The 22,077-nt window shown below is 56.8% G+C and overlaps 5 protein-coding genes across 12 annotated transcripts; 2 read left to right on the top strand and 3 right to left on the bottom strand.

Moving 5' to 3' along the window:
* The first annotated feature begins 1,020 nt into the window (after positions 1–1,020).
* Positions 1,021–4,449, top strand: LAMTOR4 (late endosomal/lysosomal adaptor, MAPK and MTOR activator 4). Of its 3 annotated transcripts, none has more exons than XM_082361406.1 (4): positions 1,021–1,218; positions 1,711–1,791; positions 3,639–3,756; positions 4,094–4,449. In XM_082361406.1, the coding sequence occupies exons 1-4, from the start codon at positions 1,216–1,218 to the stop codon at positions 4,138–4,140; spliced, it is 249 nt and encodes an 82-aa protein (XP_082217532.1). In that variant the 5' UTR covers positions 1,021–1,215; the 3' UTR covers positions 4,141–4,449. The 3 variants fall into 3 exon arrangements, with proteins under 3 accessions (XP_082217532.1, XP_082217531.1, XP_082217533.1); XM_082361405.1 differs by having other exon boundaries at positions 1,062–1,218; positions 4,111–4,449; XM_082361407.1 differs by lacking the exon at positions 1,711–1,791 and having other exon boundaries at positions 1,099–1,218; positions 4,111–4,449.
* A 246-nt stretch (positions 4,450–4,695) lies between these two features.
* TRAPPC14 (trafficking protein particle complex subunit 14) lies at positions 4,696–8,908 on the bottom strand (the record flags this gene model as incomplete). Its single annotated transcript, XM_082361368.1, has 11 exons — positions 4,696–5,476; positions 5,588–5,781; positions 6,013–6,167; positions 6,698–6,861; positions 6,968–7,050; positions 7,181–7,328; positions 7,434–7,554; positions 7,705–7,791; positions 7,958–8,087; positions 8,193–8,288; positions 8,501–8,908. The coding sequence occupies 11 exons, from the start codon at positions 8,906–8,908 to the stop codon at positions 5,323–5,325; spliced, it is 1,740 nt and encodes a 579-aa protein (XP_082217494.1). The 3' UTR covers positions 4,696–5,322.
* On the top strand, positions 8,283–16,136 carry LOC309613890 (uncharacterized protein; the record flags this gene model as incomplete). 5 transcript variants are annotated; one of them, XR_014235926.1, is made up of 5 exons in its annotated part: positions 9,130–9,247; positions 12,342–12,425; positions 14,194–14,344; positions 15,301–15,408; positions 15,541–16,136. XR_014235926.1 is itself a non-coding variant. In XM_082361404.1 (4 exons), the coding sequence occupies 4 exons, from the start codon at positions 8,907–8,909 to the stop codon at positions 15,542–15,544; spliced, it is 537 nt and encodes a 178-aa protein (XP_082217530.1). In that variant the 3' UTR covers positions 15,545–16,136. The 5 variants fall into 5 exon arrangements, 1 of the variants encoding a protein (XP_082217530.1); XM_082361404.1 differs by lacking the exon at positions 14,194–14,344 and having other exon boundaries at positions 8,907–9,247; XR_014235927.1 differs by lacking the exons at positions 9,130–9,247; positions 12,342–12,425 and adding an exon at positions 13,241–13,369.
* GAL3ST4 (galactose-3-O-sulfotransferase 4) lies at positions 9,364–15,279 on the bottom strand. 2 transcript variants are annotated; one of them, XM_082361384.1, is made up of 4 exons: positions 15,008–15,279; positions 13,556–13,868; positions 12,930–13,374; positions 9,364–10,812 (listed from the first exon to the last, which is right to left on the bottom strand). In XM_082361384.1, the coding sequence occupies exons 2-4, from the start codon at positions 13,678–13,680 to the stop codon at positions 9,790–9,792; spliced, it is 1,593 nt and encodes a 530-aa protein (XP_082217510.1). In that variant the 5' UTR covers positions 13,681–13,868; positions 15,008–15,279; the 3' UTR covers positions 9,364–9,789. The 2 variants fall into 2 exon arrangements, with proteins under 2 accessions (XP_082217510.1, XP_082217511.1); XM_082361385.1 differs by having other exon boundaries at positions 13,071–13,374; positions 15,008–15,276.
* A 146-nt stretch (positions 16,137–16,282) lies between the features above and the next one.
* Positions 16,283–22,014, bottom strand: GPC2 (glypican 2; the record flags this gene model as incomplete). The annotated part of the gene is made up of 10 exons (XM_082361369.1): positions 16,283–16,559; positions 17,343–17,518; positions 17,615–17,754; positions 17,859–18,008; positions 18,220–18,350; positions 18,601–18,763; positions 19,479–19,559; positions 20,384–20,706; positions 21,029–21,187; positions 21,849–22,014. The coding sequence occupies 10 exons, from the start codon at positions 22,012–22,014 to the stop codon at positions 16,312–16,314; spliced, it is 1,737 nt and encodes a 578-aa protein (XP_082217495.1). The 3' UTR covers positions 16,283–16,311.
* Positions 22,015–22,077: the final 63 nt, after the last annotated feature.

Here is a 22,077-nt window from a genome sequence, read left to right as displayed (position 1 = left end):
GACATCTCACATAAATACAACCAGACAATATGTGGCCTTGTGTGTCTGATTTCTTTCACTTAGCATAATGTTTTCAAGGTTTATCCATGTTGTAGCATAGATCAGTACTTGATTCCTTTTTATGGCTGGATAATATTCCACTGTATGAACATGCCATATTTCATTTATCCAGTCTTCAGTTTATGGATATTTAGGTTGTTTCCATTTCGGGGCTATTATCAATAATGCTGTTAGAAACATTTGTGTACAAGTTTTGTGTGAATGTATGTTTTCAATCCTCTTAGGTACGTATTTAGGAGTGGAATTTTTAGGTCATATTTAACTTTTCTACATCTAATTTTCATTTATAAATATAGTAACTCTATATCTAACTTTTAGAGGAACCGTCAATCTGTTTCCCACAGGAACTGCACCATTTTACATTCTTGCCAGCAATGTATGAGGGCTCCAATTTCTCCACATCCTCATCAAGTATTTACTGTTTTATTACTACTTATCATTTTCCCTCACGCACATTAATATTGCAGCAGGCCTAAAACCTATTTAAATTAAAACAAAAAATTTCTATGACACTCATATATTTAAAAATGACTCCAAGGTCATTTTCTAATTATTCCTGGCAGAGAATATTCAGTATTGCAGCTGCCTTGGCTAGCGAGGATCAATGCACCATCACACCGTTTCTTACAGAATCCCGGGACAAAAAACCATTTTGGGAACAAATTCCTGTCTTAGAGAGCTGCCCGCAGTAGGCACAAGAGTAGCATTTGAATAGCTCTTCATCTGCATTTCACGTTTTTTCACTCTATTCTCTCACTGTCCCACTGCGGGCGGTCTAGCCCTAGGTGGAGCCCGGGCCGCCTGTGTGCGCAGGCGCAAACCCTTAGCCCAACCTCCTCCCTCCGGCCCCGCCCCCCCAGGCCCGCCCCTCCGCCGACATGCCCCCCCCATCTAGGCCCTTTGGGGTTGAGGGAAGAGGAGATGAATGTTAAAGAGGGTCTGCGGCCAATCCGCGTGCGTCTCCGGGAAGCGGCGCTCCACACTGGCAGAGTCAGTCTGATGACGTAGCCACTCTCCAATCCGCATTCTGGGGGCGGGACTCAAATCGGGCGGTGCAAGGCAGGAGGAGGAGACCGCCGGGTGGAATCACGTCACCTGGGACTGGAGCCGGAAGCTACGTCTGGCAGTGAGCGCCCCCCAGCACCTAAGGCTGCGATGGTGAGTGAAGACGCATGCGCGGGACTACGCGCCGGGGGTTCGGTGTCCCTGCCCCCCCATCTCTTTGGTCGCCCAGTCCTGAGCCTGCACTCCGCCCACACCTCCTATCCGCCCCGGGACCGAGAGGGAATGGAGATGGAGGGGTGGCGACGTAGAGGGCTGAGCAGGGGTCGGTGGGAGGGTGTGTAGAGGCTGGGGAGTAATCTGAGGGGGAGCGGCGGGCCACAGGTGGAATTGGAGACCGGGCTGAGGGGAGTTGTCCGTGGGGTAGCAAAGGTGGGGTGTGGAAGGCCGGTGGAGCCCAGGGGCAGAGAGTGAGGACTGATGGAGGCTCAGGAAGATCAGTGTTGAAGGCCATGTAGAGGGAAGAGGTTCTGGAAGGGCCCTGGCTGGGGAAAGAGGCCTGGGGGGCCATTGTCAAGAGAGAGACTTGGGTTTGCCAAGGGCTGTCCTCTTGGCCTGCTGCTCACTGATTGCATCTTTACCCACTAGACTTCTGCACTGACCCAGGGGCTGGAGCGAATCCCAGACCAGCTCGGCTACCTGGTGCTGAGTGAAGGCGCAGTGCTGGCGGTGCGTTCTGGAAAAGGGTGGGGGGGCTCCTCCAATACACATCGCCCGATGATGCCTTCTAATGTTGCCCAGTTTAGCCTGATTTGTCTCTGTTCTTGATCTTTACCTGGTGTCATGCCTGGCATATAGGAATTAAATTCAGGGATTAAATCAATTAATCTATCTCTGGAATCTTAGTCCTGTAACTGTTTTGAGGTAAAAGAGGTTTACTGACTTTACCAAAGTCAGACTAGTTACAGGTTTGTTGATAACTGACATTACCTGAGTTATTCTTGAGTATGTCTTTATTTGGTATTTATTGAAGAGGCTTGGTATTTTGTTCTGCAGTACAATATAGTGTCGGCTCTCTAGAAGTTTTCAATCTAGCTAGAGAGACAAGGCTTAAGGTTAAAAGTTCAAAGTATTGCACGTGGTAAAGGTAACTGAAGGAGTCCAGAGAGTGAAGGATTCAGCCGTTCGTGTTATAACTTGTGTTTTGGCAAGGAAACTTTCATGGAAGAGGCAAGAATTCAGCTGGCCTTAAAAGATGGATGGTTGTGAACAGGCAGAAAAGAAAGAGCATATTCAGGGCTGGGAGGTGGACATATTTGCAGGAGTGTGACATCAGCCTGTCTGAATTGCTGGTGGGTTTATGTTGAAAAGATTTGGAAATGTTTGAGTGAAGAAGAGGATATGGTAAGGAAAGATCTGATTGTGGAGGACTTTCAAGGCTGGGTTAACACCTGTGGATTAATCTTGGGGGGTAATAGGAGCTTTGAAGGGTTTTTGAACAGAAACATGAGCTGATGAAGTGATTGAGTGGAATTGTTCTATTAGGTGTAAAGATGAGCCAGAAGGGGCGGGATTCAGAAGCAGGGATGCTGTTGCCGAAATCTAGGTATGAAACAGCTGGTGGCAGTGAGAAGGAGCAAGGAGAGAAGAGATTTTTAAAGGAAGGATCAATATGTCTTCGTAATGACTAGAGATAGGTAATAGAGGAGATAACTTTTCCATGCTGTAAGACTTTGAACTCAAGCCTAGAATGATGGTGCCTTAACAAACAGGGACTTAAGAAGTTGATTGGGGAGGGGGAGAGGTAAGGGGAATTTTGGTGGCTCAACTTTAAACACTGAGTTTGATATAGAATAATAGCAATTAAATATATAATGCTAGGAGTTATTCTAAGCATCTTGCTAATATGCTCTCGTAAGCCTCACAACAAGCCCATAAGATAGGTATCGTTGTCCCCAGTTTACAGATGAGGTAACTGAGGTACAGAATGTCCAAAAGAGCAAAGGGTGCTGAATTTGACTCAGTGGGAGGCCCATATTGAGGAGGTAGGAAGAGGAAGTTGAGATCATCACGAGAAAAGAGGAAGCCCAGGCCACTGTGACATCATTACCCAAGGGCTAGGTAGTAGGAAGGGGTTCAGGGACAAAGGGGATGTTTATGTTTCAGATTCTGCAGACAGGGCAACAAACGGGAAGACTGAGGAAAAGATGGCACCTGGAACAAGTCTGTGGTGGGTGGGCACTGATGTTTGAGAATGTGGTTTTATCAAATAAGTGGGAACAGGGAGAGAAATCAAGATTCAGGGATTAAGAAAACAGCGTCAGTAAAGAAATGGATGAGAGTCACTGCTTCCCGGGAGGAAGCCCGGTATTTTAAGGATGACAAACAGGATGGCATCAAGAGGGGCAACAACATCACAGGGCAGTTTTTAGGTGGGTCTTTCCAAAACCGGGGGTGACCTTGGGGTATTGGAAAGTGGAGGCAGGTTACAAGTGCTAGAGCCAAAGTGTCCTTGGAATTCTCTCCCAATGCTGTTCCCTAATTCCTGCCATCCTCCCTCCTCTGTCTGCATGCAGTCCTCTGGGGATCTAGAGAATGACGAGCAGGCAGCCAGCGCCATCTCTGAGCTGGTCAGCACGGCCTGCGGTTTCCGGCTGCACCACAGCATGAACGTACCCTTCAAGCGCCTGTCGGGTGAGCCCCTGGCCCTGGTGACAGTGTTGGGGGGAGCTGCTCCCCGAGGCTATTCTTCTCAGGGAAAAGCACCTATCTCCTACCAGCCGCCCACCACCTCCCTGGGGTCCCTCGTTCTGGCCACTCTGTTCCCCTTGGTATTCACCCCTGCATCAGAATTATGAGAAAGCAAGAGAAGGAAGGGGATTTAATGGAGACCTCCCATCTTCAAATCTCTGAGCTTGGAACTGTCAAATTTCTTTGGCTTTGGAGCCCAGCCAGTTTGTGTGTGACCCCCAGGGAGGCCTTCACACCCCACTAACTCTCTGCTCCCTTCCCTCTCCCGGGGCGGGGGAAGGTGTGTCTCCCCTCCAGTGGTCTTTGGAGAACACACGCTGCTGGTGACCGTGTCGGGACAGAGGGTGTTTGTGGTGAAGAGGCAGAACCGAGGCCGGGAGCCCCTTGACGTGTGAGCCTGCCAGAGGGCGAGGGGCAGAGGTGGATGGGGCCGTGAGCCTCTGTGATGAGGAAGACGCAAACCTCCGCCTGCCTCTCTCTTGATTGCCATTAGAACTAAGGCTGTCTGCTCACCCACTTCCTCACCCCTACCGGGAAGGGCAGAGGCTTGGGGACTCTGTACTATGTTAAGGAGAGTGAGGGCGAGGGGACCTCCCTCTCCTCACCTTCCCTCCTAATAAACGTGAGTCTGATGTTCCCAGGCCCAGGGATGTGTCGTGTGTATTGGGGGAGGAGGGTCACACCCCATGTGTCTTCCAGCTTCTAGGGCCTCAGCCCAGAGGAGTGGAGCAAGGCCACCTCTAGACATCTAAAACTGGGACTCAGAAGAAAACAAAATGGGTGGGAAGGGAGCTGAGGGGAGCTACTTGGTGTACATGCTGAAGGGAATCTTTCTGAGCCCCTGGGTCTCTGCTCCTGCCACCAACACACAAAGAACAGTCATTCTTCTCCCTCCTGAACAGGCATTTAATAGTCTTATTTCAGTTGGAAGCAGTAGTTGGAGAATAAGTTACAGGAACAGACAAATCAAAAAAAAAAAAACCCCAAAAACCAAAAAACCCCACATAAAGTGCTTCAAACTGCAAACGTAAACATGAGGGCGAGGGGAGGCCACCAAGCTCTCTCCCCGGACCTGAGACAGGAGGGTCATGTCATTGTCGGGTCCCTTTACCATCACCACCCTCTGATCTCAGCCCTGCGGGTGGGAGGGAGGGAGGGAATGTCAGAGGCAGGGAAGACAACTTAAAGGAACGAAGAAAACACTTTGTAAACTTAGAACCAGGGTGCAAGGCAGGGGGCAAGGGAGCTCCTGGAGCCCTTGCCTTGGCCGAGGGGTGGGGCCAGCCCCACCAGGAGGTCCGGGAAATACTGTTGGCTTCACGCCGCAGCCATCCCTGTCCGTTTCACAGCTTCTTCCCTCGTCCCTCATCAGCAGACACAGACAGGCGGCCCTGCAGGGCCTCCTCACCCTCGGTGGGAGGCATCCCAGGGGAGGCACAGCCTGGAGGGAGCACCGCTCCGGGGGCTGTTGATTTCCAGGAGTGTGAGAGGGAGGAGAGCCGGACGGTGCTACTTGACGGGCTCCACCACCAGGACCTTGCACTCGCGCTTGGCGATCTTGTCCAGAGAGAGCACAGCCTTGTCCGGGGGCAGGTAGAGGGGGCGGCCGACAGGGGAGGCCACGGGGGGCGTGATGGCCCTGCGCTCCATCACGCTGCCCGACCTGGGGGAAGGCAGAGGCTATGAGCTCTGGTTGGACCCAGGGCCCCTTCCTGCTCCCTCTCCAACTCCGGCCTCTACCAAGTCAACTGGCACCCCTCCCGCGGTTCCGTACCTCATGAGGTGGCTGCGGGAGGGCTGTTGGTGGGAGAAGGACTGAGAGCGGCCCAGGCTTGCCTGGTGCCTCTCGACCAAGTCCCGGACGGCAGGGCTGCTGGGGCTGCTCTTGCGAGAGAGAGGCCGGGCCTCGGGCGGAGGGTGGGACACGCTGGCGGTGAACTGCAGCTTCAGTTTCATGTGCTGGCTCAGCTGGGGTAGGGAGACATGGATCAGCCACCCAGCTCGGCTTCCAGGCCCCCGACCTCCTTTCAGGTCATCTTCCCCACTTGACAGGCCGAAGTCGGATCTAAATTCCACCTTCCCTCCGCGCGGCTTTGTAGCACCACCCATTATGCTTCAGCCACAGAAGCCAGCGGCCCTGACTCCTTCCACCTGACGCTCTGCCTCACCCAGCACACAACCTGGCCCCCACCAGCCCACCTCGAAGAGCCCCGTCCTCAGAGCCTGGAAGGCCACACTGAAGGTGAGCGCGCTGCCCTTCCGGGAAAAGCCGAGGTTGTTGAGGGGTGTATAGCAGACGATGGAGTCCAGGGCTGCCTGCATGGCCCGGCGCTCCTCCTCACACAGCTGCTTTCCTGGGGGACAGAAACGGGGGCTGGGAAACACATCTGTATGGTGTTCCTCAGTTTGCAGAGGGCGTTCACGAGCCCAGTCTTGTTCGATCCTCAGAGCCACTCTGTGGAGTAAACTGAGTATACGCTATTGTTTGCTGAATTTTATAAATGACGATAGCTAATACTGTGTATTGAGATCTATTCCAACCACTTCACATAATATCAACTCACTAAGTCGCTGTAACAGCCCCACGAGGTATTATTATCTCCGTTTGAGAGATGAGAAGTCTGAGGCTCAGAGAGGTTAAGTAACCTACCAGAGGTCACACAGCTAAGAAGTGGGAGAGGGACAAGTCAAACATACCAGGGAGCCCAGCTCCAGTGTCAAGGCCCTTAAAATCACTCTGCCCCGCGGCCTCTCTAAACTCTCCACTGTGACACCATGGAGACCACCCCGGTTCAGAGCCGAAGCAGTGGCCACAGTCACCCATCTCTGTGACTGCTTCCCTTCCCCTCCCTTCGGGACAAGGTTAGGCTTGGCAGCCACCTACCAGCCTGGGCGTGCTCCGGCGTCCACACGAGCCTCACAGCAAGGAAGTCTTGGAGATTGTTGAGCAGCGTATAGGTGACAGTGAAACGCTCGTAGGTCCGAACAGGCGACTCACAAGAAGCAGTCATCACAAAGCACGGGCGGTCCAGGCGGATGCTGGGCAGGCTAGAAGCAGTGAGAGAGAGAGGAAAGCAGGATGTGTGTGTCTCGAAACAAAGATGAACAGGATGGTGCCCAGGGGGGGCCGGGGGGGGGTGTCCCACAAACTCACCGGTAGTGGGTATAGATGCTCTGGGTAAAGGGCAGCTTCGGCGTGGACCACTGAACCACAGCGATCAGGGGAACTTCTAGGCCCTGCCAGAGGGACAAAGGGAGACATCACATGTGTCAGAGGTTCCCTCTCCCCTTAGTCAAGCCCCTGGCCTCTTCCTCCCACTGCATTTTCTCACCCTTTCTCCTGAACACACCAGTCCCTTATACTCACCTCCTTGGCCCCTGGAGGGGGCTGCTCACCCCCTCTGAGCTGGAACAGGAAGTTGTGTTCCTCCAGAGCACTAAGCAGGCAGGGAAAGCAGCCAGAGGTACCAGGGAGCCGGCAGAAGGAGCCCATGGAGACTTCCCCAGATTGGTGACTAGTTCAGAAGAAAGGGACCAGAACTGGATCTTTCCACGCCAGAGCTCTCGGCCCTGACCCCATCCCCACCACTGTGCGGCCCTGTCCCTCCCCAGGACCTCACCAGACATTGTCCACCAGCAGCACAGAGCCATCGGGCATGACAGGCAGATAACTGGCATTGAAGTTTGGGAGAATGCGGATATCCCAGATGGAAATTTCCTCCTGGGAGGAGCCGTTCAGCACTGTCGGAGGGAACCAGCTCAGCTCAGAGTATCTGGACCCTCTGGACCCCACCTTTATCCCCCCTAAAATGGATCTATCCCCACCAGAGTAACTGACACCCAGTCAGTGCCCTTGCTGCTCCCCAAGACCTGAGCCGCCAATCTGCTCACCCTTGAGCACCGTCAAGTGTTTTCCAGCCACAGTGAACTGGCGGCATTTCAGAACCGGAGGGGGCAGCAGAGTCAGCAGGGTGCTCACTGCAGGAGGGGGCGGAGGCAAGAGATGACGGGCTGGGTGAGCCTCATTCCAACCCACAGTTCTAATCTTGCTCTTCTCTCCAGCTTGGGCACTTGCCAGTATCACCCCTCCACTGTCCCCCAAATTCCAGACTCCAGCATTTCCTCTCTGCATTTTCCTCCCCACCTTGGGCCTTGAAAGCGCTCTGCTCGCCCCGGAAGGTCTCCCCAGGAGATCGGGTCTGCAGCAAGCGCAGGTAGCCTTGATCTCTGACCTCTGGTGCCTCAACCTCCCGCTTCCACACGGTCACTACAATCTGAGCACAGGAGACACGGGACCACAGTCGAGAGGAGAGACACACGGCCAGCCTCAGAAAGGGCGTCTGAATTAGGACAACAGCTTCACCCCGTGCCAGCCTTACCTTGGCCTTAGGTGTCCCTGGGGGCAGTCTATCCAGTGAAACGGTGAGTGGGAAGATGACCTCATCTGTGGACACAATTGGTTCCTCCACAGGCAGCTGGGTTGTGAAAAGGGTGAAGAGGTCAGAAGAGTCAAGGCCGCCCGCAGCGCCAGCGTTCCCTTTAAGATCTGCGGTACGTGGTTCTCGCCCTCCCCTCTCCTCACCCGTCATCGGCCTCCCGCTTCCCTCCAGCGTCCCTCTCCCCTCCGGTCTTTGGAGCCCAGCAGACCGCCCCTTCGCCCTGTGCCGTGTCGCCCCGAGCTCCTCACCGTGGTCGCTCCCCCTGAGGTAGCAGGGCCCGGGCCGTGGGTGAGGAGGGGGCTGCAGCCTCGAAACAACCCCCCACCACCAGGGTCCCCGCCCCCCGGGGGTTCGGGATCCTGGTCGCCGGAGCCACCGCCCACGGGCGCCCCTCCGGCGCTGACCGAGGCCAGGGCGGCCAGCGCGGTCGCCAGTTCTGCCCAGGCCCCTCGGGAGCCCAAGCCCGGGCCGCCTCCGGCGCCGGACCCCACGCCGCCCCGGCAGCGCAGCACCAGCAGGAAGCGGACAGTCTCCCCCAGGTAGAGGTGGTTGCGCCGGGGCAGCGCCCGGTACCGGCCCGGGTCCCCCGCCAGCTCCGCGCGTGGCGGCAGCGGCACGGCCGGGAAGTACATCGAGTAGTCGCACTGGGACTCCATGGGCGGCGAGGGCGGCGCGGGCTGGGGAGCGAGGTGGGCCGTGGCCGGCGGAGGGCGAGGGGGCCGCTGGGGTGGGCCCGGAGAGCCCCGAGCCCCGACCGGTGCTGCGCGCGGCCGGACCGGCCCGACAGACCAGCCGGGGCCGGGAACCGGGGCAACGAGCCCGGAACCGAGACCCCGTGGGGCCGGAACCGGGGTGCTGGGCCGAATGACTGGAGAGACACCGGAAGCGGAAGGTAAGGGGCGTGGCCCCGGAGGCGCCGCAATTTGTGGGCGACCGGATTTTGGACAAGAGGAGCGGCGTGTGCCTGTGGTTAGGCTGCTGCACGAAGGGTTTAGGTGAGACTGCAGACAGACCCCTTTCTTAGAGAAGAACTATGAAAAGAACGCCCTCCAACCCCGTTTCTCCCAGGAAGATGCTCCGTCCCCTTCCCTTCCGCCCTATATAGAGCAGGTCAAAGTTTCAAATTATTTATTCATTCAACAAACATTTCATAGTGAAATGAGTATAGCCCAGTAACAAATATTTCATAGAGAGGTGGACGCATTATTCTGATCCCTTGTGTCCCAAACAATCTCTGCCGTACTCCATGGTTTGCTCCTCCAGGGGGGCTTTGAGAGTGCTGTTTGGACCTGGGGTGGGGGGGGCGAGGTGCTGGAAAGGGGAAGGGGCAAGATGGGGGGGAGGATGCTTCTAGGACTAGGATTCCTCGGCACAGGCTGGAGGACATGGGGCCCACATCCGTGCAAAGTTCCACTGGTCCTTTGGGGAGCAGACATGGTCTCTGGGGGAAGCAGAAAGGGCATCTGGCTGCCCCACACTCATCACTGTGCCCCTGTGGCTCAGCTGCTTTTCAGCCTAAGACTCAGTGGTCTGATGCCTAGGGGGAGGGTAGCCTTGAAGTCTTGAGGGGCACAGAGACTGCTGGGGGGAACTGCTTGGCATCTAGCTTGTCCTTGTACTGTAGCTCAGGGGTAGCCAGGCGCCCACACTCCTCCTGGTCTTGGAGGCTCAGGCCACTCCGAAGCACGTAACCCAAAACCTTACCTGACCCAAACTGGAAAGGGCGGAACCGCCGGTCAGTGATGTACTTGGGGTCTAAAGCCTCTCCCCCCACCAGACAGTGTTTAGCCAGGGCCTCTCGGCGAGCCCGGAGCGCCGCCACAGCACTGTCCAGCCGGCTCTGGCCGTATTGCTTTATCCGGGCCCACAGGCTGCGGTTGAAGTGAACATAGAGAGCCCAGTCCAGGTTGTTCCAGGCTCGGGCCCGTGCAGACAGCTGCCTGTCCTCAGCAGTCAGTCCCCCATCGCCGACAGCACTTCCGCCCTGCCCACCTCCAGCCTGAGCGTTGTGCATGAAGCCCACCACATCATCTAGACCCCAGCACAGGGCATCGGCCAGCAGGACCAATGACTCGTCAAAGTACTCGGCCACCAAGACCAGGTCAAAGACAGAGTCCAGCCAGGCCAGATTCCACTGGATGAAGGATGAAGACCCCAAATCTAAAGAGGCAGAGCTGGACGTCTGGCTGTGACCATCAGCAACAGTGGGAACGGGATGGAAGAGAGCATTGGGATCCAAGGTGTGGGCTCGCGCGCCAACACCGGAAGGCAGCTGTGGCGGGTTGGGATCTCTGGGGGGATGAGGATTCCCTCTCTTGGTCCTCATCTCTGGGGGAAAGGGGAGGCCAAAGTCAAACCATAGCAAGTTGCGTGCATAGTGGTCCCCACGGGCCCCGGGCTGGTAGAAGGCTCGGGGATTGTCCAGGAAGGCAGCCAAGGACGGTGATTTGCGGAAAGCCGATGATGTGGATTTATAGTAGGAGAAGGCAGAGCGGGCCAGAGCCGCTGGGTCTCGGACAATGGAAAAGAAGAAGCTGTCAGAAGGCATGACCTGAAGTACCTGTAGAGAAGAGGAAACAGACATAGGGAGAGAAAACTAGGCCAGGAAGAAACTAAGAGCAAACCCAGTGCCCACTGATCCGCCAGCCTCCTGCAACCTCCTTCTGACAGCTCTGCTGGGAACCCCCAGCTTCCTTCACCAGCTATATAGATCTTGGGTAAGGTACTTACCGTCTCTGAGACTCAATTTGCTTATCTGCAAAACAGGGATCCATCATACCTTCCTTCCCAAGTGATCATGGAGGTTACATGAGATAGGATAGGAAGGAACCTGGAACATGGGAAGCTCCTGGAGAACATTAACTTCCTTGGGCCTTTCTGTCTGCCTTGGTCAGTAACACTTCTAGGAATCAAGCTTTGTGTTCACTTCTCCAACAAAAACCTAAGTGCCTACCCTGGGACTCTTTGTCACAACTCCAAGAAAGGAGCTGGCCTCAGGCCTCCTCAGGAGGATCACTGGCAGCAAATAGGGAGGAGACAGAGCAGTCTTAACACTGTCTCAGGTATAGGCGTCAGCTGGGCAGGCCAAGCCCAGGATGGCCGAAGGACAGGGCACTCCTGGGGCTCCTTGGCATCTTGCAGAGCAAGAGACACCCCTGGAATGGGCACTGGGGAGCCATGGCCACTCGGTAGGGTGCTGCTCTGAGGCCTGGGATGTGTGATCCCACTTCTCGGCAAGAAGGAAGGTGGGAATTGGGCTGAGCCACACCCTGGCGTGGTCCTGCAGGCAGATCCATGCCAGAACCCAGCTCTGGGGCTCCTTGAAGGGTTTCCGCCTCTGAACATGACCTCTGTCATTGAACCTGACTCCCTGACGAGTCTTCCAGTCTGCTCTGCCGATGTGGGCATGCCTGCAGGGCGAGCCTGTGAGCTGTATGTCTCTTTGAAGGCATAGGGGAACAGTGCAGAGAACAGTCTGTGGCATCAGATGGACCTGGAATAAAATCCCAATTCAGCCATTTACCAACCGTGTAACTTTGGGCAGGTCATCGAACTTCTCAGAGCCTTCTCAGAGCCTCCATCAATAAATCTGGGTTAACACTTACCTTGAAGGATGTGGAAGTGTGGGGAACATGGGAGGTAGTGAGGGGTGGTGACGATCATCCTAAACGCCAGAGGAACCTGCCTCAGTGATCGCTGCCCTCGCCTCACTCCCAGCAGTGCCCCCTCGCTTCCCATTAGATCACATTCATGCTGCTCAGCTGCTTTCTCCAGCTCCGGCTCCAACAGGACTGCCTTTGCAGCCACCACTGAAGTTCTACCACCTACACACGCACACACACCACTGACATCATGTCTTTAAGATGTTTTGCTCTAAGAACACCTGATATTTTCCTTACTACAAAGTCATGTCCACCCTTTCCTATAAAACCCACCTCTCCACAAAGCCCCACCTCTTTTGATGAATATTCTCCCCACAGTTCCAAATACAAACACACATACACACGCACACAGCCCACAGAAGGCGCTTTGACTTTGGAGCAGCTGGGCCTGGGTTCAAATGCTAGCTCTGTCGCTTTCCGTTAACAGAGCCCTGTCACTTAGCCTCTCTGAGATTCAACCTCCTCATCTGTGTAGTGGAGACACTTATAATGCCTTCCTGGCAGGACGATGGTAAGATGACTACCCAGCACCCAAGAAGTCTTCAGTGAAAGTTCGCTCTTTCCCTGTATGTGTTCATTTGCCCATTGATTTTCTTCCTCCAAGAGGTTCGTGTGTGTGTGTGTGTGTGTGTGTGTACGGATGACCTGTGAGTACGTGCACTCATCTCCTCCTTTAGAACTGAGGCTCGGGGGGTTGGGGGTGGGGCTGGGACTGGGGCTTGGCATGTAGCTGATCCTCAAAATCTGGCAGATGTGGTGAGGGGAGTGAGATGCAGACAGGTCAGAAGGCAGTGACTGCGCAGGGCCCTGGTAGTGCCAATGGAAGGGGCCAGGAAGGGCCAGGGCACCTGGAGGGAGGGTTGGGGTGGGGTCAGAGTTGGTGGGACACTGATGCCAGCAGGATAAATTGGTCAAGGAGAGAGACTGCAGTAAACTCTAGATAGGAGAGGGCAGAACTTTGGCTGCCAGAAAATTCTGAGGGAGGGACAGCTGAGGAGGGGGCAGCAGGACTCACCTTTGTGGCCCCCATGCCCAACTCTTGGGTGAGGGGATGCCTGGGGAGCCTCCAGGCCTGGGGTCTCCTCCCCTGGTGGTCTTGGCTACAGGCATGAGCCCATCTCTCACCAGTCCTGCCCACCCCCTCGACACTCCTCACCTCTTTCAGGTTGAACCTCATGTGATGACAGAGGATGTGGAAGGGGGGCTGGGTGCCTCCACCCTGAGGGCGGTAGCCTTTGACCCGAGAGGCCTGGAAAAGCTTTGGGTAGCCGAACTGGTAGCGGGCGGGGAGGGCGAAGCGCAGCCCGTGTCGGTCCCCGTAGCGGTGAAGTAGACTCAGCACAGAGCTGCTCCCGGATTTATGCGTCTTCAGGAACACGAGTCGCTGCCGTGGCAGGCAGGATGGAACAGCTGGTCTTGGGGTTGAGGCCCAGGACTGTCGGAGCTGCAGCCCAGGTAGCCTGGGGAGAGACGGGAGGGGAAGTGTCCTGTCCCTCACCAGCAGGTGGATGGGTGTCTTGTGGAGCAAGGACGAGGGCGTGGAGCGTCCTCTGAGTCCCCAAGAGTCACAGCCCCAGGTGGGATGGGGAGGAGCAAGTGGGGGGGGCATCTGTGGGGCGTTGGGACAAGATGAGAACTCACCTCCTCTGGAAGGGACCCCCCCAGAGCTGGAGGGCAAATCCGATGGTCATGAAGACTCCCAGAGCCACTCCCAGGCTCCGAGGCCCCCAGAGGCGCATGGTCCTGGTAGGAGACAGAGGGCCCATGTGGCACAGGGAAGGGTGACACTAGAGAGGGACAGGGCAAGGGCCAGGCACAGAGGCAGAGACAGCTTGAGACAGCCGTGCAGCCGCGGAAGGCGCCGGTTCGAGTTCGGGGGTTCATTCCCCAGGTCTGCTCGCAGCCCCGGTTGAGTCTGCCCCCTGAGTTAGCAGATTTTTGCCTCTGTCAGCGTCTAAAAGGGAAACGAGGGGGAAGGAGGAGAGTCTAAGGAAGGGGTAGAGCCTTCTCTCCTGCTGCTGCTGCTGCAGCTGAGACCTCATTCCGGGCAGGGGGGCAGCAGAGGGGGGAGCCCTCTCTACACCCAGATCTTCTAGGTGCCCCACGACTGCTTCTCTGCTGTCAGCCTGCAGCTCCCTCCAACCCCCACTGACAGTTCCTCACTGAGCCCCAGGGATTTGGAAGGGAGGGGGAGAAGGATCAGACCAGTCCGCTCAGACCAGTGAAACGGACATCACCAGGCCCCTGACCACCTCCTCTGCCCCTCTGTCTGTGACCAGTCGGGCTGAAGAGCCCCATTCTGAGGCTGAGAGGAGAAGCCATAAGGAGGGAATGAGGGCCAGACAAGGCACCAGCTTAGGAACCCAGGGAGGTGAAACCACAGGAGCAACTTTGTAAAGAATAAGAGTCGGCCAGCTCATCTAAGCTCAGGTATGCTTTCCCTCTCGGCGCCAGGCAGAGCCCAGTGTGTGAGAGGGCCTGGGGGGTGTAGGGTTGTTTAGGAAGTCCAGATCCCAGATCCCCCACACCCCCATTCCCACTTTCCAACCCCAGCAGTGCACCCAGAGGGGACTGAGAGGGTGGGGCTGGAGAGAGACTCCGCGACACAAAGAGACAAAACCCGAACGCCAAGCATCAGAATTCCTTCCCAGGCCCCAGCTTCCCAATCTACTGGGAGTCCAAACCTGCCCCTTCAATTCCAACCCGCAGCCCCTCCACCAAGCCCCGACGGCCCCCTTCCAGGACGAGCCCGGAGCGACCCCAGGCAGAGAACCCACACTTGCCACCTAGAGACCCGCCCCCTCTGGCATCATCCCCCAATTTCCTCCCCCAACCCAGCCTCCAGGATCCAGCCCCTCACCGGACTCCCTCCTGTGTCCAGATTTCTTCTATTCCTTCCATCCATCCCTGTCTCCTCCCATTACCCCCGATTCCAGCCCGCAGTTCCCTCCAGCTTTGGTGACTGCTCAGTCTGTTGCCAGCCCTGGGTCGGCTCCCTCTGGGGTTCTCTCTCTGAAACCCCCCAAGTCTCCTCCCATAAACTCTACAGAGTCCCTCCACTGGCCGAGGCCTCGGCTTCACATGCCCACTCACCAGGCCACCTGAGGAGCAGCAGGGAAATCGGGGTCTGGCCCTCCCGCCTGCTCCAGCCACCGCCCGGTTCCTCGCTCGGCTCAACTTTCCCCATAAACTTTCTCAGTGCCCAGGCTCCTCCCCTCCCTCCCTTTGTCCCGCCAGTCTCTGCAGCTGATTCGGCTTTGATCGCGTCTCTGGGTCTCTCCCTCCCTGCACCTTTCCCTCTCCTTCAGGGCACCCAGCCTGCCATTGGAAGACACCAGTTCTACCCTCCTTTGGCACTTAGGAATCAATTATACTTTTTCTTTCAGCTTTCTGCAGAACAAAAGACTCATTCAGGCGACCAAAGGAAAGAAGGAAAGAAGAAAGGAGAATAACAGACAAGAGTTGAAAGCAGGCATTGTCAAGGACATGACAAGGTAGCCAAAGGCTGACACAGAGAACTGGGGCCCCGACCCTGAAGGCAGGGTCAGTGGTGTGGTAATATTAACGGTGGCTTGGGTCCAAAAGAGTTTTGCAGTCCCCTCCCCGCAATTCTCCCCGTTTTGCAGGTGAATGTGCTCAGACCCAGAGGGTGGACAGCTTGCCCAAACTCAATCCCAGGGGACAGGTTCCAAGATAAGCAGGCAGAAATGAACTGCTGGTCACAGAGGCTCTGGGCTAAAGGTACAGAAAGTCACACATAGGGTCCAATAAATTAGCCATTTATTTATAGAATAAACATCGAGTCGAACACTGAAACATGAAATGGGGAAGCTTGTGAAGGATGTGGCGGATGGCAGAGGCCATGAGATATGCTTTTTTTTTCTTCTTTCTTTTTTCTAGTTTAAGAAAGTGATACTGAAAAAACTCGATAGAACCCAGACCCATAGATCCTGACATCCTAGTCCCCTGTCCTGCACCCCACAAGCACCCAGCTTTGTCTGTTTCTGAGACCGGGTGCCCCCACCCATCCCTACCTTCAACTTCCTTCAAACCCACCCCCCCCCCCCGCAACTCTAAAACTCCTCCCTTTTTCTCTGTTGGGGCTCACCAGCAGCCTAACCATAGAGGCTGGGTTAGAGAGACCACACCTCCTTCCTAAATAAATACCCCCGGCCCCTCCTCCCCAGACACCAAATGAAAAAATAAATATTGTGAACACCCACCCCCAACCCAACCCACCAATGGAAATCTCCTGGATTTGGGGCCCCAGCCATTCACCCAAAAAAGTCCCTTCTCTACCCTCTCCGCAGCCCCCTTCGACTCCTCCCCAGACCCAGCAGAGGGGGGAGGAGGGGACGGGCCACGAACCCTTCTGATGCCAGGGCACCCCTCCCCAGTTATCGAGGTCCAAGCAGGGCCAGGGCTGAGAGGAAGAGAATGAGGAGGGGTTGGGTGTGAAAGCCGACAGACGTTCCTCCAGTCCTGCTCTTGTCTTGGCTGTGGCGGATAATGACACCTCCTCCTCTGCCCCCAGCACCATCCCTTCGAGGAGGGCGAGGAGGCCGGGCCGGGGGGGCCACAGCTGCTGCCCCAGCCATCCAGTCATCTGCATAGTGCTGTCCCTCTCCAGAGCCGCTAGCGTCCTCTGCAGGGAGGGGGAGGATCGCAAACAGACAGGGATGGCAAAGAGAGGTAGCGGGAGACAGGGGGAGAGAAAGAGCCACAGGCAGCGAGGAAGAGGACTCGAGATAACAGTGAAAGGGGAGGGGTGGAGGAGCAGGCAGGGTGAGAAGAGGGAGAAAGCGAATGACAGGAAGGTGAGGAGAGAGATCAGACACATGAGAATGAGAGAAGGCAACGAGAGACAGGAAGAGACAACGAGACAGACAAAAAAGAGACAGATGGAGAGAGAGGATACACAGGAAAAGACAGAAAACAGACGTACGCAGAAGCAGCGAGCAGACGGGAAGCGGGGGAGGAGAGACAAAGAGAGACAGAGACAGACAGTGGGTGAGAAAAAAAATGGATGTCAGTGCCTTGCTCCCCTGTCAAATTCTACTTTGGGGAGCCAGCCCCACGGCGCCCGCACCCCACTTCCCCACCTCCCGGGATTGCCCGCCCTCCCCAGTCTCCCCCAACCCATTGCCCACTCTTAGGAGCTTCCCACCGTTCTGTAAGAGTGTTTTGGTGTCTCCCCCAGGGAACCATGAACTCAAGGATAGAGACCCTGTCATTGGTGCTCTACCCCCTACCTTTGAGTAAAGCGCTCAATACGTGCGTGTAAAACGTGTGAGTCAATGAATGGATAGTAACCGAGAGACGCCAGGGGAGGGACTACAGAAAGCAGGGGGCCGGGCTGCGGGTTGGCCCGGGTCCAATCGCGGAAAGCCGGGCGGAGCGAGGCCCTCGCGGCGGCCCGGGGCCTCACCCCAGTCCTCCAGCTCCAGGTCGCGTCCCAGGGCGGCCGCCTTCATCCTGGTCGTGGCCGCCCGGAGCTGCAGCCGCCGCCTCCGCGTCTGGAGGTCGGGGCTCGAGGCTTCCGCATCCAGCTCTGGGTTGTCGATCTGCCCGGCCTGGGGACCCCCGACCACGGGCGACAGGTACCTGCGAGCAGAGCAGCCCCGGAGGCTCCCGCCCCGCCCCGCCCACGGAGTCCGCCTCGCCCGCCCGCCGCCGCCGCCGCCGCCGCCCGGCTCTCACCGGCCCCGCCCAGCTCCGGTCCAGCAGGGCGCCGCCTCCTGGGAGAGGTCCGCAGCCACGCGGGGGTCCCCGCACACTGTCAGGGGCAGCCCGGCCCAGAAGCCCCTCACCCGGCCCAGCCGCTCGCGGAGCTCCCACACCTGGACGCAAAGAGAGCCCGGGAGGAGCTGGTGCGCGCGCCCCCCACCCCCCGCCGCGCCTGCGCCCCCCCCCCCCCCCCCCCCGCCTGCCGCCCGCCACTCACCAGCCGGGGCAGGCTGGCGCCCGCAGCCGTCGTGGGCCGCTCCTCCTCCGCCGCCGCCGCCGACCAGAGCCGGCCCACCTCCTCCCGGGGGGCTGGGGCACGGCGGGCGCGGGCCGGCGCCGGCTGGGGGCTCCCGCATTCCTGGAACACCTGCGGCACCGGGAAGAGACCCCACAGACAGTCGTCCCGCGGTAAAAACCACACTCCAATACTCCAATCGCCCCCGACACCCCAGTTTATCCAGAGGCCCTACGGTGTCTCCCTGACACCCCGCACTGTACCCCCAGCCCGGGGCCTCCCCCTCCACCCTTCTCTCTCCGGTCCTCCCGCCAACTCCCACTCTTCTCGTGGCCCCCTGTACCTGGGCTGACAGCCCCACGCTGTTTTCCTGCAGATGCATCAAACCCTCCGCGATCTTCACCCCGACGGACTGTGCTGCTAGCTCAAAGGAAAAGGGGCCCTGGATCTTCTCGGCCAGGAACAGGAGACCATCTTGAAAGAGGGAAAAAAAGAGAAAGGGTGAAATGAGGGGACATCCAGGGAGATACTCACTGAAGTAGGATGTTCCCGCAAATCCTGACCCCGGCCTTGGAGGGAAGCAGCAGGTCTTAGATGGGGGAAACTAACATGAGAAGAGCCGCTCCTCATCCTCTCCCCTCAGTACCACTTAACACTCCCTCCCTGGTCCACCCTGCCCACCCCCACACAGACAGCCCTCCCAGGCTTTCCTGAATCCCCTCACCCAGATAGGCCCCCCAGTCAGGATCCAGTCCCTGGCTGCCGATACAGCCGTGGGCCACGTTGAGGCAGAAGCCCCGGCAGGGTGGCAGCGAGGGGACCCCCCGACAAAGGGGGCAGCCTGTCAGACGCATCACAGCCCGCTTGCAGCCTTCGGACAGCGGCATCTGGGAGCAGAGAGCAGGCCTGTGTCATCCACGCTTGGCTGCCCTCAGCCAAGCCTGGTGCTGGGCACAGAGAGAAATCAAATACCCCACCCCACCTTTCCCAGGCTCTGAACATCTAGGACTGATGACCCCGTGTGGCAGCAGGAGTGACCCCAGGACTGCCACAGATCAGAGGAGGGAGGCTCCTAGGGGCCAGGTTGCAGATGCTGCTTCTTGGGAGAGATGGGGCAGTGAGGGATCTGAGAAAAGGTTCAAGGGCAAGAGTGAGCCCATCGTGGTTGGGGAGGGAGGAGAATGAGGATGCAGGAAGTAAGGCTGGGAGGTCAGGGAGAGAATGAGCGGTCGAGAGAGGGCCTTGAAGGCCAAGCCAGGAATCTGGCCTCCAGTAGCAGGGAAGAGGGAGCCGCTAAGTGGTCCTGGAGAAAACCAGGAGGGCCAGTACTCCAATCTCAGAGATGCTATGGAGATGAGCAGGCCCCTAGAGGCTGGCAGGGGGTAAGAGTCATCAGAGGGTCAGAGGTGGGAGGAGATCATGAGTCATGACACAAGGGAGACTCCAGCCTTCCTGATTTACCCTGGGATGCCAGGGCTTCAAGGCTGATATGGGAAGGCCCCAGGCCTCTCCTGCCAGCTGGCACCGGACTCTTCTTCATGGGACCTCTCCTACTTCTTGTCTCCCTCCCTGGGCCCTGCCCATACTCAGGCTCCCTCTAACCTTAAGCGTTTCGCTGACCACATCTCTTCCGGTCTCCAGGCCCTGGATAAAGGCCCGGGCAGCCACCAGGGCCCGGGTTATCTGGGGGAGGGGAAAGAAGGTGAGAAAAGCCACAGGACTGTTGAGGGTCAGTCAACACTGGGACCAAGAGACTGCGCCAAGGGGATGAGCAGGGGGGTGAGATTTGTAGGGTTATCTTGGGGTGGTTAGGAGTGTCAGGTGGTCCCTGGAGGCAGGTTCAAGAGGATCAAAAGAATCACAGTCTAGAAGGACCAAGGGGAACTGGGCTTGGGAAGAGGTGGAGGGATTACATTTTACAGGGCTTGGAGAGAGAGGGGCTTGTATCAGAACAAACACTGAACCCGAAGCCAGGAGACCTGGGTGTGAAACATAGCTCTACCACTTATTGGCTGTGAGACCTTAACCTCTGGGAAGTTCAGTTTCCTCATCTGTAAAATAGGAATGCTAATATCTACCTCCTAGAGTTATGATGGTAATTAAATGAGAGACTATAAATAAAAATCCTTCTTAAATATTAAGTGTCTAATTCACAGTTAGTTGAACCAGAGGAAGCCAAGGTATTGGGATTAGGGAGGAGTTGGCAGAAAGGTGGGGTGGGGGGAGGCAAGAGCAGTCGAGTGGGTCAGCAACTTGTGTAAACTAGGACACAGAAAGGGGGGCCATCCAATTAAAGGAGACCAAGGAGCACTGGGTCAGGCAGAGATGACTGGGGCTCAAGATAGGGGTCACCAGGTCAGACACGGCTGCCATGCCGCATAGAGGGATCACCGGGTCAGGGGTGACTGGGGCATGGAACGGGGGTCATTGGGCTGGAGGTGAGTAGTACACACTTCAGAGGTCACTAGGTCAAAGGTGGCTGAAGCTCAGGCCTTGGGGCCCCTCACCTGCAGGCGGAGGCGGCGGGGTGAGTCCCCAAAAGGCTTCAGAGAGTCATCAGCAGAAGAGGCCAGGCGCGTGAGGCAGAACAGGTAGTCAGGGGAGAAGATGTACTGTGGGTGCAGCAGGGGGAACATTTTCTCCAGGAGCTGAGCCCAGAAATCCACCAAGGCATCATCTAACCCCTCACCGGACCTCTCATAGTAGTCCCGTAGCCGAGAGAACAGGCCACTGAACAAGGGGGTGTGCTGGGCGTACAGGCGGCCGAAGGAGCGGGGGAAGAGCAGGGACAGGGAGTGCTCGGCTGACGAGAGCACCTCCCGAAAAACCTCTGTGGCAAGTGCAGAGAAAGGGGTGTGAGGTGGGGTAAGGCCAGAGAAGGACGGAAAAGTGAAAAGGCAGAGGCAGGAAGAGATGGGCATGGGGAGAGAAAAGAAAAGCGAGTCAGAAATTAAGCAACTCTTAGAGGTCTGGGCAAATTGGGGCTGGGGGTGGAGGGCAGGACCTTGAGAGAGCCTAGGGTGGGGATGCGGGGGCTAAGCCAGGCCCAGAGTGCCTTAGGGATAGAGTCAGGAGCGGGGACGGGATGCTTGCTCGGGTCATGAGCACAGAGAGGAGGTGCGAGGCCAGGTTTGGGGACGCCAGGTCCTCACCATCAAATCTTCTGTGCCGGGCAGCCAGTGTGTGAACCAAGAAGGAGCCGCTCTCTTCCACCAGGCCTCGGAAGGTGGCCTCAGTCTCCCAGGTCAGCTTCTGCTCTATCTCACTGGAACAGCAAGTGTACTCCTGGGGACAGATCCGGAGGTGCTCACCTGGACAGAGGAGACACGAAGGAATGGTGGGAAGTCGTGTCGTGAAATTCCTTCCTTCTCCTGCTGATCTCTGGGGGCCATCCTTTCTCTTCGAACTGTCTGGTTTCTTTTCTATTGTCTGCCACCTCATTCCCACCTGGCTCTACCCCCTTCTTATTGTCCCCTCACCCACCCCAAGTCCACTGCCACTAGCCATAGGATCAAATAAGGATGGGCCGATTTAGTGATCAGAGGGTCCTAGGTAGCCTGCCTAACATCGCACACCCCAGGCCTCTAAGGACTTACAGGATGGCTTCAATGGGAAGAATGGGGTTTGGAGGGGTGGGATTACCTGGTAAGAAAGAAAGTATTGTCATAGAAGGGGCTCATGGAAATAGCGAGGGGAACAAATTGGGCTGTGAATAAAGAAACACAGAGAGGAGTGCTAATTACTAGAAAGGGATTCCTGGGGTGGGGGTGGAGTAGAGAGCTATTATGTGAACAAGAGTGTTATTGTGATCCTGGTAAAGAAGTTCCGGAGGAGAAGAGACATTATTACTATGAGATGAAAAGATTATTATAACGGCCACTCTGAAAGGGAAGAGTTATTGTGAGATGGGGGGGGACCGGCCCCCGCCCCCTCCCTCGCCCCCAATTCTCTAGTCTTCCTCTTTCTCCTCACCTGAGATCAGGGCGGGAGGGAGTAGGCTTAAGCTATATCCCCGGGCCCCCAGGATCTGCCGGGTCTCAGTGCAACTCCGGGTGACCTTTGCCTCGATACCGGGTCCAGGACCAGGACCGGGACACAGAGACAACAGGAGAAGCAGAAGAGATCGCAGCGCGTACATAGCTGCTGCCACCTTGGGACGGCAAAGTGGGTCCTAAGGAGGAAAGAAGAGCCGCCCGAACTC

This window comes from Balaenoptera borealis, assembly GCF_965194805.1.
Source record: "Balaenoptera borealis genome assembly, chromosome: 16".
In the NCBI taxonomy this organism is placed as follows: domain Eukaryota; kingdom Metazoa; phylum Chordata; class Mammalia; order Artiodactyla; family Balaenopteridae; genus Balaenoptera; species Balaenoptera borealis.
The sequence above is the reverse complement of the archived record's forward strand: the minus strand, read 5'-3'. Positions and strand labels throughout refer to the sequence as shown.